The sequence below is a fragment of the Ananas comosus genome, linkage group 12 (genome assembly GCF_001540865.1).
Source record: "Ananas comosus cultivar F153 linkage group 12, ASM154086v1, whole genome shotgun sequence".
Lineage (NCBI taxonomy): Eukaryota > Viridiplantae > Streptophyta > Magnoliopsida > Poales > Bromeliaceae > Ananas > Ananas comosus.
This window is the reverse complement of record NC_033632.1, coordinates 6,582,726-6,599,682: the sequence shown is the minus strand read 5'-3', so window position 1 is coordinate 6,599,682 and position 16,957 is coordinate 6,582,726. Positions and strand designations below refer to the sequence as shown.

The window sequence follows — 16,957 nt, the reverse complement described above, 5'->3', positions numbered from 1 at the left end:
AGTTGGCCGGTTGCTTGCACCTAGTGCACGGATGCATGTGAGAGAAAAAGTTCAGATTTATAAAAGACGAGAGAAGGGTAGAAGAGATTCAGAAAGAGGGCTTGGATTATAACTACTCTATTATAGAAGAGGAGTCACGTATAATCTTCTCTTATTTAATGTATTTTATTTTAACCGCATATTTTCTATTTTGATTTTTCTCTCTTTTGTAATTGTATAAGTTTTTGCTGAGGAGACGGGTTTATGGTAAAAGTCCAATTTGATACTTCCGTTGCGTAATCCCAACAATCGATACCGAATCCACAGCAATCGGTATCGGAGAGGGTTGCAGATTCACAAGATCCGGTATCGGAGCGAATACCGAATTCCCAACAGTACTTTGCACACCGTCTGTATGAAAGTCTTTGCAAGCTACTAAAAGTAGAGTCCATCTCTACTATTGGATCTTGCTTTTTGGTCAACTACTGGATTGCTGTCATCCTTAGAGACGGGCTCTACATGTGCGTCTACTGAGCTGTCCAAATAATGTGCAAGAATTTTCTAAACATCGAAGCTGTTGAAAATTTATGCTTTAAGATATCGTTTGGTTCGGAGATAAGTAAAAAATAACTATTGCAAAAATAAATATAAATTGAGATATAAGCGGAGATTAGATCAATTTTACGTTTGGATGAAAATTAAGTTATTCCTGAGAATAAGAAAAATAGCGTTTGGTTAGGTAAGATGGAATAAGAAGAATAGTTGGTAGTTATAAATATAAATAATGATATTACCCTCTCATTATATTTGAATTTAAATTTTAAAATTTTTAATTTATATTTTTAATTTTTAATTTTAACTTTTAAATTTTAAAATTTTAAATTAAAATTTAAAATTTTAACTTTTAAATTTCAAATTATTAAATTTAAATTTAAAATTTAAAATCTCAAATTTTAAATAGAATAGGTAGTTAATCAATAATAAAAATAATTTATTATAATAAAATTATAAATTTGATAAAAATAAATATTTTAATAAATTTATAATTTTTTATTATTAATAAATTTATAATTTATTTAAAATTTCTATTTAAACTTAAATTTAATAAAAATAATTTATTACAATATTTAAATATAATTTTTTATAAAATTTATTATAAAATTTAAATATAAATAATATTATTAATATAGTACAATTAATAATTTTATAATAAAAAATGTATTATAATATATAACATATTTATATTTATATAATTTAGTTTTAATTCAATTCAATAATTTTAATTAAAGTTTGAAATTAAACATGGGAATAGCACTATTCCATCAAAATGGTGGAATGGTAATCCCAAGCTATTCCGGAATAATCGGGAATAGTAAGGTTTGACCGGGATAAAATATTCCGACCAAAAATTATTTTGTTTGGCGGAATAGCAGGGTAACTTTCGTTATCCCCACTTATACCGCCAACCAAACGGAGCCAAAGAAATTACAGAGTTCTTGCAGCTACCCACTCTGTATAAGAAAATCTCATAATAAAAACTACTTTTTTTCGCAATGCTTGAGAAAAAAAAAAAAAAAAAAAAAAACCTCCCCCCAAGCATTCTCCTTTGTAAAGCAAATATCAACGCTAAAAAAAATATTTTCATATGAACGTCAATAAATTGCACCATTATTTTTAATTTTCTGATTAATAAAAAAATCGAAATATATTTCTATGAGGTATGGCATAAACATCGGCATATACGTGTCCATTCGTCATTTGGCAATATTTATCAATGCTTTCTAATTAATTTAGATTTTTTTTTTTTTTTTTTTTACTGACTACACAGGTGGACGTATTGGTCCTTGTTGACTATTCTGTTACTGGAGACTCGCGCTGTTGCATGGGGAATCACCCTATAGTAACGTACTATTCCCTCGGTAAAAAAAAAAGAAAAGGAAAAAAAAGGAAAAAAAAAAAAGAGGAGACAACAAACAATCAGTATCCTATTTGGCGCGGGCTAGATGCGAGTTCAAGTATATTCTGTACCCAAGCTTCTGTTGGCAAAGCAGTTCGATCATGCATGAAGACAACAAACAAGCGCCTCCACGTACGTAAAGCCCTCAGCCGATTCAATGAATTTATGCTAAATGGCTCAGCTGCATGTGAATTGTTGTCTGTATCATCTTAGACTTTTGATCTGATCATCCAGCTTAATTAATTATGTTTACGAAATTAGCACAACTTTATGGGCAGTATACCTAGCATAGTTAGCTAGCTAATTAAGAGCTTAGTAATCGGTATCCGAGATTCTAAATTCAATGTTTAGCTGCTTCACGTTTCTATATATATAGTAAGCTATCTTTATCTAAAAAAAAAAAGCATAATTTTTAAGAAAATTTCTACTGAAGCTATGAGTGTAGAGAATAGTTGTTACGTTCAATATCAGATATTCCAACTTAAAATTTTCTATTCATATATCATGTAAGATATTTGATTCCTCTAGAAATTTAAATTATCAGAGAATTTTATTTTAATTATTTATATTAAACAATAACATGAGTGAAAAAGATTTTTCCCAATTAACGGCACACCTAATATGATTGAACATGTAATAATGATCGGTTGGCTTTGATAGCTACCAGCTTTGACACAGTTAGGTCTTATCAGAGGAAATATACTTTCAGTCATTCACCTCTGGAATATATTTTTATAATTAAAAGTGTTGATCAAGACATTTTCTTTCTAAATATGTTTTATATTATGAAAAACTATCAAATAAAATTGCTACAACTTGATTGAATAACTAAAAAGTGGCCATCATGCATGATTTAAGTTTAAAAAAGCTAATACTTTAATTGCAATTAGGCCGCAATCAATGAAGAGGTACATACCTAGCTCAAACCTTTTCATAAAAAAGATTGACCTCTTGAATATTATGCAGATAATAAATCTCCCAAAATGAAAAAAAAAAAAAAATTATTTAACTCTATGCATTCTGGATAACTCAACATTAACAATACTTGTATTCAATGATCAGCTAGTCATTTTGCAAAGTGTTGTTGGTTTCGACCCTTAAATACAAGGGTTAACTTCTTACAGGTCCCTGCAAATATTGAAAGACAAATATATACCAACAAAGTTCAATTTAATTTCATATGTTGTCACTGCAAAAGTTCTGATGTTTTTAAATATATCCCTCAAGTTTGTTACCGTTAAAGCACCATTTATTTTTTTAACAACAAATAAGTGATATGATCGTTCTGTCATCACAAATATGTTCCTCCAAAAGCTACAACAACTATAATCTTGCAATTCCCCAAAAAAAATTTGTTAGATATGTCTTGAATTCTAGTATCGCAAAGTTTTCTAACCCTATTCTGGTTCGATTATCCCATTAAGTTAAGTTTAAATTATGCCTAATTTTACTGAGTTATTCCTAATCTTAGTGGGTTTGTATTCCTACTTGTATTAGGATTTAGCCACTATTATAAATATACCTTTTATTTCATTGGTTTAGTGCGGAAGATGAGAGAGAGAATATCGGTGTATTTTTGAAATTAGGGTTTTGTGAGAACGACATATTTTGTACACCACTTTGATTATAATGAAGATCTTCGCTCTGTCTTTGCCCATGGATGTAGACTAATGGCCGAACCACGTAATATTGTGTGCTCTATTTTTTCTTCGATCGTTTACGATTCTCTTTTGGTATTTTTACACCCGACGAACTAGATCTTTTCGATTTTAGTTCTAACAAACTGGTATCAGAGCCGGAGTGTCTGTTTGGATGTTCAAGACGTCGAAGAATTTGAGATCGAGAAGTTTGATTGCTCCAGCAGTTTCGCTCTACGACAAGTTGTCGTTCTGACGCAACAAAGGTTGCAAAAGGCGTAGTTGGAGAATAAGAAGATGGCACTTCAGAGAATCCCGCGGATTTGCTCATTAAGTTTTTTCGGCGATCAAGGTCAAGTATTCCGTAAACTTGCTCTCATGTGCAGTAGCACTTTAGGAGCTTTTTGGATTTTGGTAGAGAAGATAGAAAATTCAAGCCAAGCTGGAGATTGTTAGATATGTCTCGAATTCTAGTACCGCAAGATTTTCTAACCCTATTCTGATTCGATTATCCCATTAAGTTAAGTTTAGATTATGCCTAATTTTATTGAGATATTCTTAACCTTAGTGGGTTTGTATTCCTAGTTGTATTAAGATTTAACCACTATTATAAATATACCCTTTATTCCATTAGTTTAGTGCGGAAGATGAGAGAGAATATGGGTGTATTTTTTGGGATTAGGATTTTGTGAGAGAGGCATATTTTGTACATCACTTTGATTGTAATAAAGATCTTCACTTCGTCTTCGCCCGTGGATGTAGGCCGATAGCCGGACCACGTAATATTGTGTTCTTTATTTTTTCTTCTCTCTTTCTCGGATCTTTTTATATTTTCGCACCCAACGAACTAGATCTTTTCGGTTTTAGTTCTAACAAAATTCAATGGTCATCTTCTTCCTTTTTAAAATCCAACCTTTCCACCATTGTCGCAACATTTTTTCTTACTCCTTTTCTCTTAAATCTTTTTTTTTAGCAAAAAAAGAAAAAATCATAGAGGAATTTGAATGTGTTCGTTTAAATGGGCCAGCATCCTGCCCTGTGGCGGGAAGCCATGTTGGTCCGAATCATGTTCAAAATTGCGTGAGGCTAGGTAAGCCGAGTCATGTTTGAAGTGGTGAGATCCGTGGGCATTGTATCTGTACGCTTTAAGTGAATTGGTTGCGTATTTCTAATAGCTCGAGCTTTTGGGATTAATGGTTGGCGCCAACAATCCGACAAGTGGTATAAGAGTCAGAGGTCATGGGTTCAATTCCCGCATGTTGCAAATATATGCAGGTGCTTGAAGGGAGATTATTGATTTAAATAGGCCAGCATTTTGCTCTGTGACGGGAGACCATATTGTGCCGAGTTATGTTCGAAATGGTGTAAGGTTGGATAGGCCGAGTCATGTTCAAAATAGCGTGAGGCTGGTTGGACCAAGTCACAATCGAGATCCGTAGGCGTTGTATCTGTACGCTTTAAGTGAATTGGTTGTGTATTTCTAATAGCTCGAGCTTTTGAGATTAATGGTTAGCGCCAACGATCCGACAGAATGAACAAGCAACACGCGTTTGATATGAGCGAAGCAACACCTGTCGTGGATTAATGAAGATAAGTTCGAAACTAATATGAAGGAGAGAGAAGAAGAGGAAGACGAAGAAGAAGAAAAGTTTCTATTACTAGGATTTTGATTAAGAGAGGAAGGCATAATATAAAAGGGGTAAAAATATCAAGTTATCGCATTGGCTAACTATGGTTAAATATTTAACCTATGGTTAACTAAATTTTTTTAACGAATTCTAACGGCAGGGATATATTTGAAATGTTACGATTTTTGGAGGGACAACATATTAAAGTTAAAATTTGTAGAGATATATTTGTCATTCACTATATTTGCAGGAATCTGTATGAAATTAACCTTAAATATAATTACCATATTATTCAGGAGGGCAAAATGAGCATTCTTCTTCTTCTTCTTCTTCTTCTTCTTCTTCTTAAGTTCTTAGATCACATGAATGCATGACAGGCTTTAGTGTGTCAGCACTTTGACGGAACAAAAGCTTATAAGAACTTGTCATCAATATTTCTCCTGTGGTTTGAAATTTGCAACAGTAGGGTTTGAGCTAGAAGGCAAAAACGTGCACAAAGGGTAATTTGAATTCCATCTATCATACATTACATTAATTTGGTTTTGTTTGCATCCTCTTAATTACATTTAATTCAAAAGATCATAAAACTCATTAGATTGATAGATCAATAGCAGCATTGTTCCTGAATGATTGATTTCAATAGTTCACGTAGGACAAGGCTATCCTCATTTTTCAGATGTATTATCAATTGAGAAAATTGAGAACTTTCAGAAAAATACTCGGTGTGCACCCTAGAAGGGATATGTAAATTACACACAAAACGAGAGATTAACAATAATTCTTAGATGAAAGGGTGCAAGATATACGCTCTCCTTTTAGGGTGTACATATATCATTGCTCTTTTAGAAATAGTATTTAACTAGTAAATATAAATGGTTAGAAAGTGACTTTTGTACTTTCCGATGATTTGTGACTGTGTGCATCCGTGTAGCTAACCTGTGCAATGACTATGCACCGATGAAAACTAAAAAATTTAAAGAGTAAATACTGGATTTTATTGGATTTGATGCATGTTACTAGATTAACTGCTTAGAAACTTATTTTGAAAGAACTATATAAGTAGTAACTTTGCGATAAAATTAGGTTTAGACATACATTAGATCATTTAGTGTTGATTAACAATAAATAATCTAAACATGAATATATATGTGAGGTAATTAAGTTCAAGATGTAGTATTCCTCGAAGTTAACCATATGTATTCTGCAGTGTATCAATTTTTGCCATAAAAGAAAAGAAGAATCTCCCAATATATGCTTACTTATTTATAGCTACCAATTACAACCTATCACATTAATTATGAGAAGAGAAATTTACCTCACAATAATAAACTTGATATATATATATATATAGGAGTCATCTTGATAATGACATATACATTCCACCAGTATAAACTTGATATATGTTCATGCCAAAGGAAGGGAGAAAAGGATAAAGGAGTGTAGCAAAGAACTTCCCATAACTATCAAACTCATTTACGGAGGCGTCAAAAGTGAATCCTTGTGGTGTAAATGTTAGTAGGTAAACTTCACTTCATCTTTTATATTGATTACCCCCCAACCAATTTGCCCCTCAATGGATCTCTTACCCAACCTTCTTAAACGTGCCAAATTGCCCACAATATATTGATGTAGACTCAATGTGAAATACTTTAATTAAGCATCATGTTTTTGTATACAAATATCTACTGGAATTAATATTTATCTCTATCGCTGTCGTCAAATCAAGTACCAATTAAGTTCAACTTGAATTGTTTGGGTCGAACATTTTTTATCAATCGATCGTTAGAAATGTTTAGAAAATGCTTTAATATTATTGGAAGAACACATTCTTAGGTGTTTCTGAATGAGATATGGAGTCGGGACAATGATCGATACATATTCTTACTATTCCACTGAACACTTTAAGTAGAATGTGGAATTTAGAAATTCAGCAAAAAGAAAGATATATCTCCAGATATAGGTTTTTTTTTTTTTTGTGAGAGAAAGCATGTAGCTTGCTCAATCCCATGGAAAGCAGTTCCATATATATGAAAGGAACATATGGTGCCATTTTCTATGGATGATAAGCATTCGTTATTTCCAGCCAAACACAATAGAAATATCCATTAATACTAGTATTTCATCTAATACTTTTCACCCAATATATATCCCGCAAACTTTTGCCCTCCAAAAGAACACCATCTTACAGTTGTTTCTAACAATTTTCAACCCCAGCCATTAACCTAATTTAGAAATTTAGACCGCGCATCCACAAACTTAATTTCTCTGCGTTTGGATCGATCTATCGTCCCTGATCTGACTCAGGTTGTGGAATGGGTTAAGTTAGGCAAAACTGCGTTCAATCTTGCGCGCTTGATTCATTAGGCCAAATGGGGAGTGCATTCTTAAATAATAGATATTGATCAAATGAGCTAAAGATCTGAGTTCCAGGCAACGCATCGAGTAGGGGTGTAAACAAGCCGAACACGAGCTGGCTCACGAGCTGGCTAACGAACAATAAGTTAAAAGAATTAGATTGGATAAATATAAAAATTAAATTTATAAAATCTTACCCATTAGACTTTGATCTAATAGTTGAAACTTTACATATAAATGAGTCTTTTTATAATTGAGCTCGGCTTTATATTTTTATTTTACTCAAAATTAAATAATAAAATTTTATTTTATATATAATTATTTATTTATATATAAAAATATAAATTAAATAAATTATATAAATATAAAATATATGTATTCGAGCTGTTATCGAGCCGAACACGAGCGAGCTGACCCCAGCTCGTGTTCGACTCGTTTACTAAACTAACGATTCGATCTCGAGCTCATTTCGAGCCGAACACGAGCTGGCTCACGAATAGCGAGCTGGACTGCCACCCCTAGCATCGAGTGACCGCCAAAACTTTTACATGATCCGCCGTAAGATTGGATTTCAAATTGGCTATTCCCCCACATTCCGCGCCCATAAGCTAACAAGGACAGGTCTGGATTCAAGTTAGGTAGAGCTGGGCCACTTGATGCTGACCCGACTTAGATCTAATCCTTTGCCAACTGGTGCATGCTAGAATCTTGGATGCACATGATGCCAATGTGCATCTTCGAACACTTCATTGAGGAGCATAGTGATGCTCTCTCTATTGCTCTGAGCAAAATAGTCTACTAGATTAGTCCTACAGAGAAATTACTACCTAATTAATTGGCACTGGGGTGTATATATAAGCGCATCTCTTATACTGCTCAATACAAAGGTCAGAACAGAACCAATTATACCTGGCGCAGCTAGTTAAAAGCTTGATGATCGATTGATACCCCTGATGTCTCAAGTTTAAAATCCAATCGCCTTGCATTTCTAACAGAATTAAGTTTCTTAAAAAAAAAAAAAACCAAACAGGTTAGCTAGCTGGCTATTAAATATTTTTTATAAAGATCAATTAAAAGACCTAGGTAAAATTCAAACATCTTTCTCTTATAAATCAAATAATATTTGCTTTTTCATCGTTCGCTTTTGAGATTATGCTATGGCAACTAATAGATTTTTGAAACTAGCAATCTTTTATGTATAGGAACATTTACTTGATCATCAAAAGATTATTATAAGTGATTATTATACATGAAGTGCAGGGGTACACCTGGGACAGGAGATAATTTCGAAGTCTCAGAAACCATCTATGCTGCAGTAATGGTGGACAATGTCATCATCAGCACTTTCCACTACGGCAGTACCAGCATTAAATGCTCCGTAATAACTATTACGATCTTACTATTTATAGCTTTTATCTTTTTTCGCAAAAATCCAATAATTTTGTGTATACATATGCTGTGAGAAGGACCCACGAGGTGAATAGAGCCACAAAAGCTGGACGTGCCACGTGTGCATGCCTTATTGGTGGTTCCCCCGTATTTCCACGAACCAAAATTATAATAATAAGCAGCCTCTCGATCCCTGTATATCATGGTGAATTAAGCAGCGAGATACTAAATTGAGCATTTAAAATTTTTCGTTTTCTATATTATTTTTTTAATACGAAAGGTTAATTTAGTCTTCAAATTTTCCATTTATATACTATGTATGTATGGAATCGATCATATATTTTTACAAAAAGCATGTTTTGAATACGCGACTTTACCGGATATTAGGTATTTTCAAGAGCCACGGGACTATGGAATAAAAGAAGATTCGGAAACTAAAGTGTTCCAATGAAAAAGAATATAAAGATCAAAGTCAAATTATTATAAAAATAGAGGGGCTATTTGCGCATTTGTTCCTCCCCTCGTAGAACTAGAATCTACACAATATAGGCACAGCTCACGCCTACAATTCCTTACTAGTTACAATATGAGACAGCCCACATTCAAATCAAGGAATGCTCACACCCCCCTCTTATCCCCTCCGTATCCATCTTGCACTATTCTTAAAGAATCATCCTTCAAATTAAGATCTCTCCCCATCCCCACATTCATGGGAGATCATCACTTTGTGGACAATCTCAACAGTACCACCACTCTTAAGCCCTCTCCCCACTTCATGGAAATGGATCCGTCGTGCATGGGTTTGGTGATCACCGATCACCTCGCGGAGCTCCACGGCAACGGCGCCGGCGCAGCATCGATGGCTTTCTGCGACGAGAGTTACGCTTACTTCCCTCACCATCACGATCAGTTTCCGCTGCAGCTGCAGCAGCAGCAGCAGCCGCCTTTCGCCGATCAAAACTCGTCACCGGGCCTGCTGCCGATGCTCGGAGACCTCGCCCCGATAACCCTGCCGCCGCCGCCGCCTGCTGCTGCTGCTTTTGTCGGAGTCAGGAAAAGAAAGGCGGCGGCGGCGGCGGATGCTGCGGCGGAGACAAGCTCTGCGAATTCTTCGTCGCAGCCTATGGAGAATAGCTTAAGAGATCATCAATACAGGGCTATAAAGAAGATCGTATTGCTCAGTGTCTCTCATGCCTTTTTGTTTGTTTTTTTTTTTTTTTCTTTTTTTTTCTGCTGTTGTTGTTGTTGTTACTGCTGCTTTGCATTCCGTGCGTGGGGCGTACCACGTCACTCCATGCTGTGACTCCATGCACCATATCTCGTGGTCAGCTCTTCATTCCATCTCATACTTTTAAAAACAACTGATCGATAGGGAGCGACGCGTTGCATGGGGACGACGTAGTGCGGCATTCGCATGCGCATGCAGCATTATTTTCTTAATTTATTCATGTTGTGAATTAATAATTAATTTGATGTTTGTTTTAAGTAAATGGGAGGGCTATTTTCTTTTTTTAAAGAAAAAAAAAAATCTCAGTGCTCAGATAGTACTGCTGCTGGGAAGAGAGGGAGAGGCAATTCAAAATCAAAAAAGGAGGTGGAGAAGCCGAAGGAGGTGGTTCATGTGAGGGCAAGGAGAGGCCATGCCACTGACAGCCACAGTCTAGCTGAAAGGGTAAGATTGTCTTTTCACAGCAGAGCAGCTTCTGGCACAACCCACTCATCATGAGACTGCTGAATGGGCCCACTGATTTTGTGCCTGATCTCACCGCATTCAATGTATCGGAAGAAAATAGTAATGTTATGTTCTGGAAAAGCATGTATAAGAAGAACTTCATTATAAGAATCCAGTTTTCTCATTGGTTGAATGTGCCATCAAGGACCAAAAGTGCAGTTGATGTCATTTTCAGTCACTATGGTGAAAGAATTTTTGTAAAACTCTGAGAACATTTTCACTGTCGCAGATATTTCAATCGACCATAAAAAAGTATTAAAAAAAAAATTTTTTTTTTTTTTTTTGAGTGCTTGTAACTTAAGTTTATCATATTATTCTTAATTAGAAGAATCAGATAGCGGCGCCCTCAATGACGTGTAAGTTCGTATAAATTTTATATTGGAGTCGTATTTGTCATGCTCTTTAATATTGCTTTTTGTAAACGAATGTTCTTGTAAATAGAAAAAATTCTCTTTGTTGTATATGTTTCAGGTGAGAAGGGAGAAAATTAATGAAAGAATGAGATGCTTACAAGAACTAGTTCCTGGTTGTTACAAGGTACCAAACATACTAAAACAGAATTAGATTATAGAGACATATTTTTAGAACACTTTTATGTAAATTTTTTATTTATATCAAAATTTTTTTAAAAAAATTACTAAGGCCTAAATATAAAGTTCAATCAAATCAAAAACAAAAAAATTTCTCTGCTCAACCAATACCATCCGGTCCATCTCCCCTTCTCCTCTTCCGCCACCGCAACCGACGAGGTAGGGTTCCGGCAGCTGGAGTTCGGCTGCGAGGATGTCGTAAGGATCGTAGAGGATTACAATTGCCACGTGTCCTTTCGCCACAGATCGCTAGAGGGAGTGGGTGCCAAACATCGAGACGGCCTCACATATAGCGACCCCATATATAGAAACACTTTTAAAAAATATCGGTAATTTAATCAACAACACTTTTTTTGACATGTATCAGCATTTAAAAGTATCGCTATACACAGTTTTTGTTGTAGTGACAACAGTAAAAGCCCTCTAACCTATACTTTAGCCCCAGTAAAATTGAATTTTGCCCGTTCTTTGGTTAAAAAAAAACTTATGTAAAATTATAGAATTTATCTTCTTAATTAATTAACTATATTTGCAAATTAATCTACAGGCAATGGGCATGGCGGGAATGCTCGACGAGATTATAAACTACGTGCAATCGCTACAAAACCAAGTTGAGGTGATTCATGATCTCTCAATCGATTCGATCGCTTGTTAAGCAAAATGCCATATTAATCTCATATTTAGTTGAAGTTGTCTGATCATCATTAAATAACTTAATTTTCTTTGATCATATAGTTTCTTTCGATGAAGCTTTCGGCGGCGAGCTCATTCTATGACTTCAATGTGGATATTGAACCCATGACAACACTACAGGTGATAAATAAATATGCATACCTTTCGAATGTGACTTCAAATTTTTCATCAACAATTAATCTCTTCATGTGCAGTATTTAATAGATATGGATCACGATAGCTCTTCAATATATTGCCCAATAAATAGGAATTATAATTAGAGGAGTGTTCTAATTTAGGAAATGTAGGCAAAAACATGTCCATTTAGGAAATGTGAAAGTGGAGAGCAAGATTCTAGTAGCCTTATCAAAACTAAAGCCTATATAAATAACTATGGACTCTCAACAGATGACTCACAATGGTTCGTGCTAGCTTTGAAGATGGTATATTGTTTAATTAATGTAAGTTAGAAATATCTTTCTTCTGTTTTTCTGGGTAAAAATGTATAGAACTTAAATAAACTATAGACTATTATTTAACTATGTAACTTTTCAAAAAATTGATTTTAGTACCAAACCTTCCAATTTGCTATTTTAAGTCATCTGTCAACAATTCTGGTGCAGAATTTAAGTTGCTGTTTACTTTTAACTAATTTTATAGTTACATAAATTGCGTAAATATACTAATTACATCAGCAAAGATAAATAATAATTCAAAATTTGAAGTTAAAAAGTCATTCAGTAGTTCAAATTAAATAAATTAAAAAGTATAGGTATAAAAAATCAAAATTTTTAAAGGTTATATAGTCAGATCAAAATGGGTATAGTTGAGGTAAATTCTATATTACCTTTTTTGGGGGGGGGGACATTGTTTGCTTCCTCTTTATGTTTTTTAGACTTGTTACTTTAATTTTACTTTACTCTTGATTACAAATAATATCACCCATAAGGATGTATATATATATATATATATATATATATATATATATATATATATATATATATATATATATATATATATATATATAGTGCATAAAGAGTTTTTATTCACACAAGAATCTGAATATAGAAAAATTAAAAACGCCTGACTTGATGCAATTAATAGATTTAGAAAGGCAATAAAAAAACAAAATGAATAATTGAGGTAAAAATTTACTACTAATTAATCTCAATTTCGTCCCCATCTAAAGTTTCTAATAGGAGAAATCACTCCATGATATCTGTTTTACATGACAATTAATTCCATTACTTAATCTATGGTTCAAAAAATTGTCACATTTTTAGCACCAATATTATTATTATTTATTTCGTAGCTTAAAATTGAAACTCTAAGATGAAATTTTTATCCAAGATCAAACTTCATACAAAATTAATTATATTGAGGCCATACTTCAGTATTAGAATTAAAACTTTCATAAGGATTTGATGATTGATACGTGAGGCCCCAACATTGGAAAAAAAAAAAAAACATGCTCTTAATTTATAACTATTATTTAATTGTATTATCTAGTGTGCAAGATAGTGATATATATACTTAAATATATAAATGTGCAGATGATGAGTATTAATGCAAATGAGGCTCAAGTAATGGAGAAGGTGAGGGAGTTAGGAGGATATGGTGGTGGTGGATGCCCTAGCTTTTTTGAGTAGTACTCTAGTATAGGCCCTTTTTTTTTCTTTTTTTTTTTTTCTGGTGGATTTTGGCTTTTTGGCGTTGGCTTTGGGCTCAATGTTTTGCTTCTGTGGTCGAACACATTTCCATGCACATCACACGTGCATTTATCAAAGCCATGTACTCACCCAAGCACATGTGTGGGTCTACACAATTATATATATGAACAAATGTATCTTTGCTCTCTTATCTCTCTTTTTATCTGGTTTAAAGGCTAAATAATTAGAGAGAGAGAGAGAGAGAGAGAGAGAGAGAGAGAGAGAGAGAAAGAGAGAGTTTGTGTGTGTGTGTGTGTGTGTGTGTGTGTGTGTGTTAATTAAGTTTTGAGATTAATTTCTAGCATGTCTTGCTATTCTCTTTATTTCTCTATTCTCTCTTTGATTATATATATATATATAGAGTAGGTCTTGTGTGCTATTAGGAGCATGGAGCCCTCCGTGCTCCTAAGCCGTTTTCGATGATAGAGCTTTCGAATCAACGATCGGCTCCGTTAGACTTGATCTAGCATATTTGAAATATCTAGAAAATAAATTTTGCAATTTTTCAATATTATTTAGGTAGTAATCGAAAGGGTTCAAAATCAATGGTTGAAAATAAAAATCTCACAAAAAGTTGTGATATAACACTAAAATTTTTTATCAAAGATATATATTGATCTTGCTATAGATAGTATGAAGAATTTTCTATCAAAATTCATCTGATTTGGATGCTTCTAAGCCGTTAAACTTGCAAATGGTAATCATGCAATCATTAAAAATTGTTGATTTTGACATCTTTCGATCGTTAGGTAAATGATATTGAAAAATTATAAAATTTATTTTCTAGATACTTCAAATACGCTAGATCAAGTCTAACGAGCCGATCGTTGATTCGGAAGCTCCATCATCGAAAACGGCTTAGGAGCATGGAGACCTCCGTGCTCCTAATAGCATACAAGACCTACTCTATATGTATATATGTATATATATATATATATAGAGAGAGAGAGAGAGAGAGAGAGATGAATGATCAAGTAGCTAGGGCTTAGCCTAGCGATTGGTACTATTTACTTTCTTGTTAAAATGTTGTGGAATTGAACTTGGGTAACCAGTGTAGATATTCTCAAGAAGAAGAAAAAAAGGAAAAATGACAAATTTAGAATTGAAAATATATATAGTGCCTGTGGGGCACAATTTGAATTAGAAGTTAAGCAGTTGCTAACCAAAGGTACAGAGATTTTGGCCAAAAACTAGAACTTGAAATGATGATATATCTGAGTCCAGAGTTAGAGGGTCAGATTCTCATAGCTTCTACTAGTGGCTACAGCACAAGTTCGTTGGGAGATCTTAACAAAGGGTAGAGCATAGAGCAACATAGTTTAAATTTTTAAATCTTCTATACTCTTATCCAATAAAATGTTAGTAATTCGTAACTCGGTATCAATTTACGAACGAGGTGCAAGCACAAATGCCATTGCAACTTTGATGTACTTGAAGTACATCAAACCACTAGATAAAGGCTCTGATTTGAGGGAGCCAAACAAACTACTAGATGCACAATTTCAAACCTAGCTTGGTAAATATTACAATTTCACGAATCATATATAAGAAAAGCACATAATTGAGGCATACTACTCTACATGAATTATTATGCTTTTTATGGTTTGTGGATATTTGATGGTTAGGTTGCATTTTATCCAACATTGTACTACTTATATAAGTAGTCCTCTCTATAACTAGCTTAATATTTCTAGCAATTACAGGATTAATCTAGTGCGACAATGTTATTACTATTATTATTATTATTGAGGGAAAGGGAGCTAGCATATACTTCGTCTTTTTTTCATTTTTAGAAATAAGTTGAACTTGTAAAGCAACTAAATTTCAAATACGAAATTTGGAATACCAAATATGAAAGTCTCTACCACTTGTGCTCGAGACTATTATTAGTATGGCAATAATTTTTGAAAGAAGAATAGCACATATACTATGTATATTTACTCTTGAGAATCTTTAAGAGATATATATGATATATAAAATCAAATTAAGCAATGCTAACCAAGTATTATGTTAGGTATTATGGTTTATTTTACTTTATTTTCATCTGTATTTGTATTTGTATTTTTATTTGCATTTTTTATTTTTTTGTTCTGAACACTACTGTCAGAAAGTCAAAGAGCACAAAACTACCTAATCTGCTAGGAAGAAAACAAAGTGAAAAATGGCAGATCCATTCAAAGCAGCAAGCTGTCATAATTGTGATCAGAACCTGCATATATGGAACCTGCCAGTAAAGAGTCACTCTTAAGTCAAATCATCATAACCAAGGATGTCAATTAATTAGTTATGACTTGGGATGAATTGAAGGTCAAAAAGTAAAGTGTGCTTACAAAATATGAATATTTAATTAATTAGAGCAAATTTAAGCAAGTAAGAGGTCATATTCATAGGAAAATGAGTGTTTCACAACTAAAAGCTGATTCATTATGGATGCACAAAAACCTAAAGCACTCAACTTTTAGAACTCAATAGACAAGTACATTTGCCATTTCAATCTATATTAATGTGTTATATATTATTCAAACATAACATACCGAATAGGCAACTAGTGTTAGTAACTTATTCAGTTTAAAACCCCGAGTTCAATATTACATAATATGCTAATTGATTCTTATATACCGAAATATGCATCGAACCATCCAATATGAAACTATTAGAGCGGGACAGGTACATTCTAATTGATGCAACATCCTAACAAATAAAAGGACAAATAATTAACCAGCTGATCCCCATTTGAAACATACAATGATTGCAAAAGAGGAAGGACCCAGTTAGATCTTATCCAATTTTCAACAGTAGAGTTTTGAAAGGAACCAACAGTGGTGCATTGATTTAAGCCTTCTTTAGGAAGAGTACACACTATATATCTAATAGGCCCTTAAAGGTGCTACATAGGAAGTTTGTTGGATTCTCCAATGCATGTCGTGTGATGTGGTGTGGTTAGGCCAGGGTGAAAACGGTCGAATATGATCAGATGTTTGATAAAAGTACATTCGCATTCATATTTTTCTTCGGGTGCAAATTCGGATGCAGATATGTATCGGGTATAAATTTTGTTTATTCTCATATCCGCTTAAAAAGGATTTGGATTAAAATATGATATTATTCGGATATATTATTCGAATAATAATATACTAATATGCATATATAAATACAAACTAAAATTAGCGGAAGTAAGACACATAATATGATGAAAGATTCACAAGCATGCATGTTCATACTTTGTATACCTATATTTTATTCAATAAAATTTAATATTTTAATGAATGTAAATACAATTTTAACACGTAATTTATAATAAAATAAACA

At 33.4% G+C, this 16,957-nt stretch overlaps 1 protein-coding gene across 1 annotated transcript; it reads left to right on the top strand.

Moving 5' to 3' along the window:
- LOC109718092 (transcription factor bHLH62-like) lies at positions 9,258-13,952 on the top strand. Its single transcript, XM_020244109.1, has 6 exons — positions 9,258-10,116; positions 10,480-10,617; positions 11,149-11,214; positions 11,815-11,883; positions 12,003-12,080; positions 13,493-13,952. The coding sequence occupies exons 1-6, from the start codon at positions 9,532-9,534 to the stop codon at positions 13,586-13,588; spliced, it is 1,032 nt and encodes a 343-aa protein (XP_020099698.1). The 5' UTR covers positions 9,258-9,531; the 3' UTR covers positions 13,589-13,952.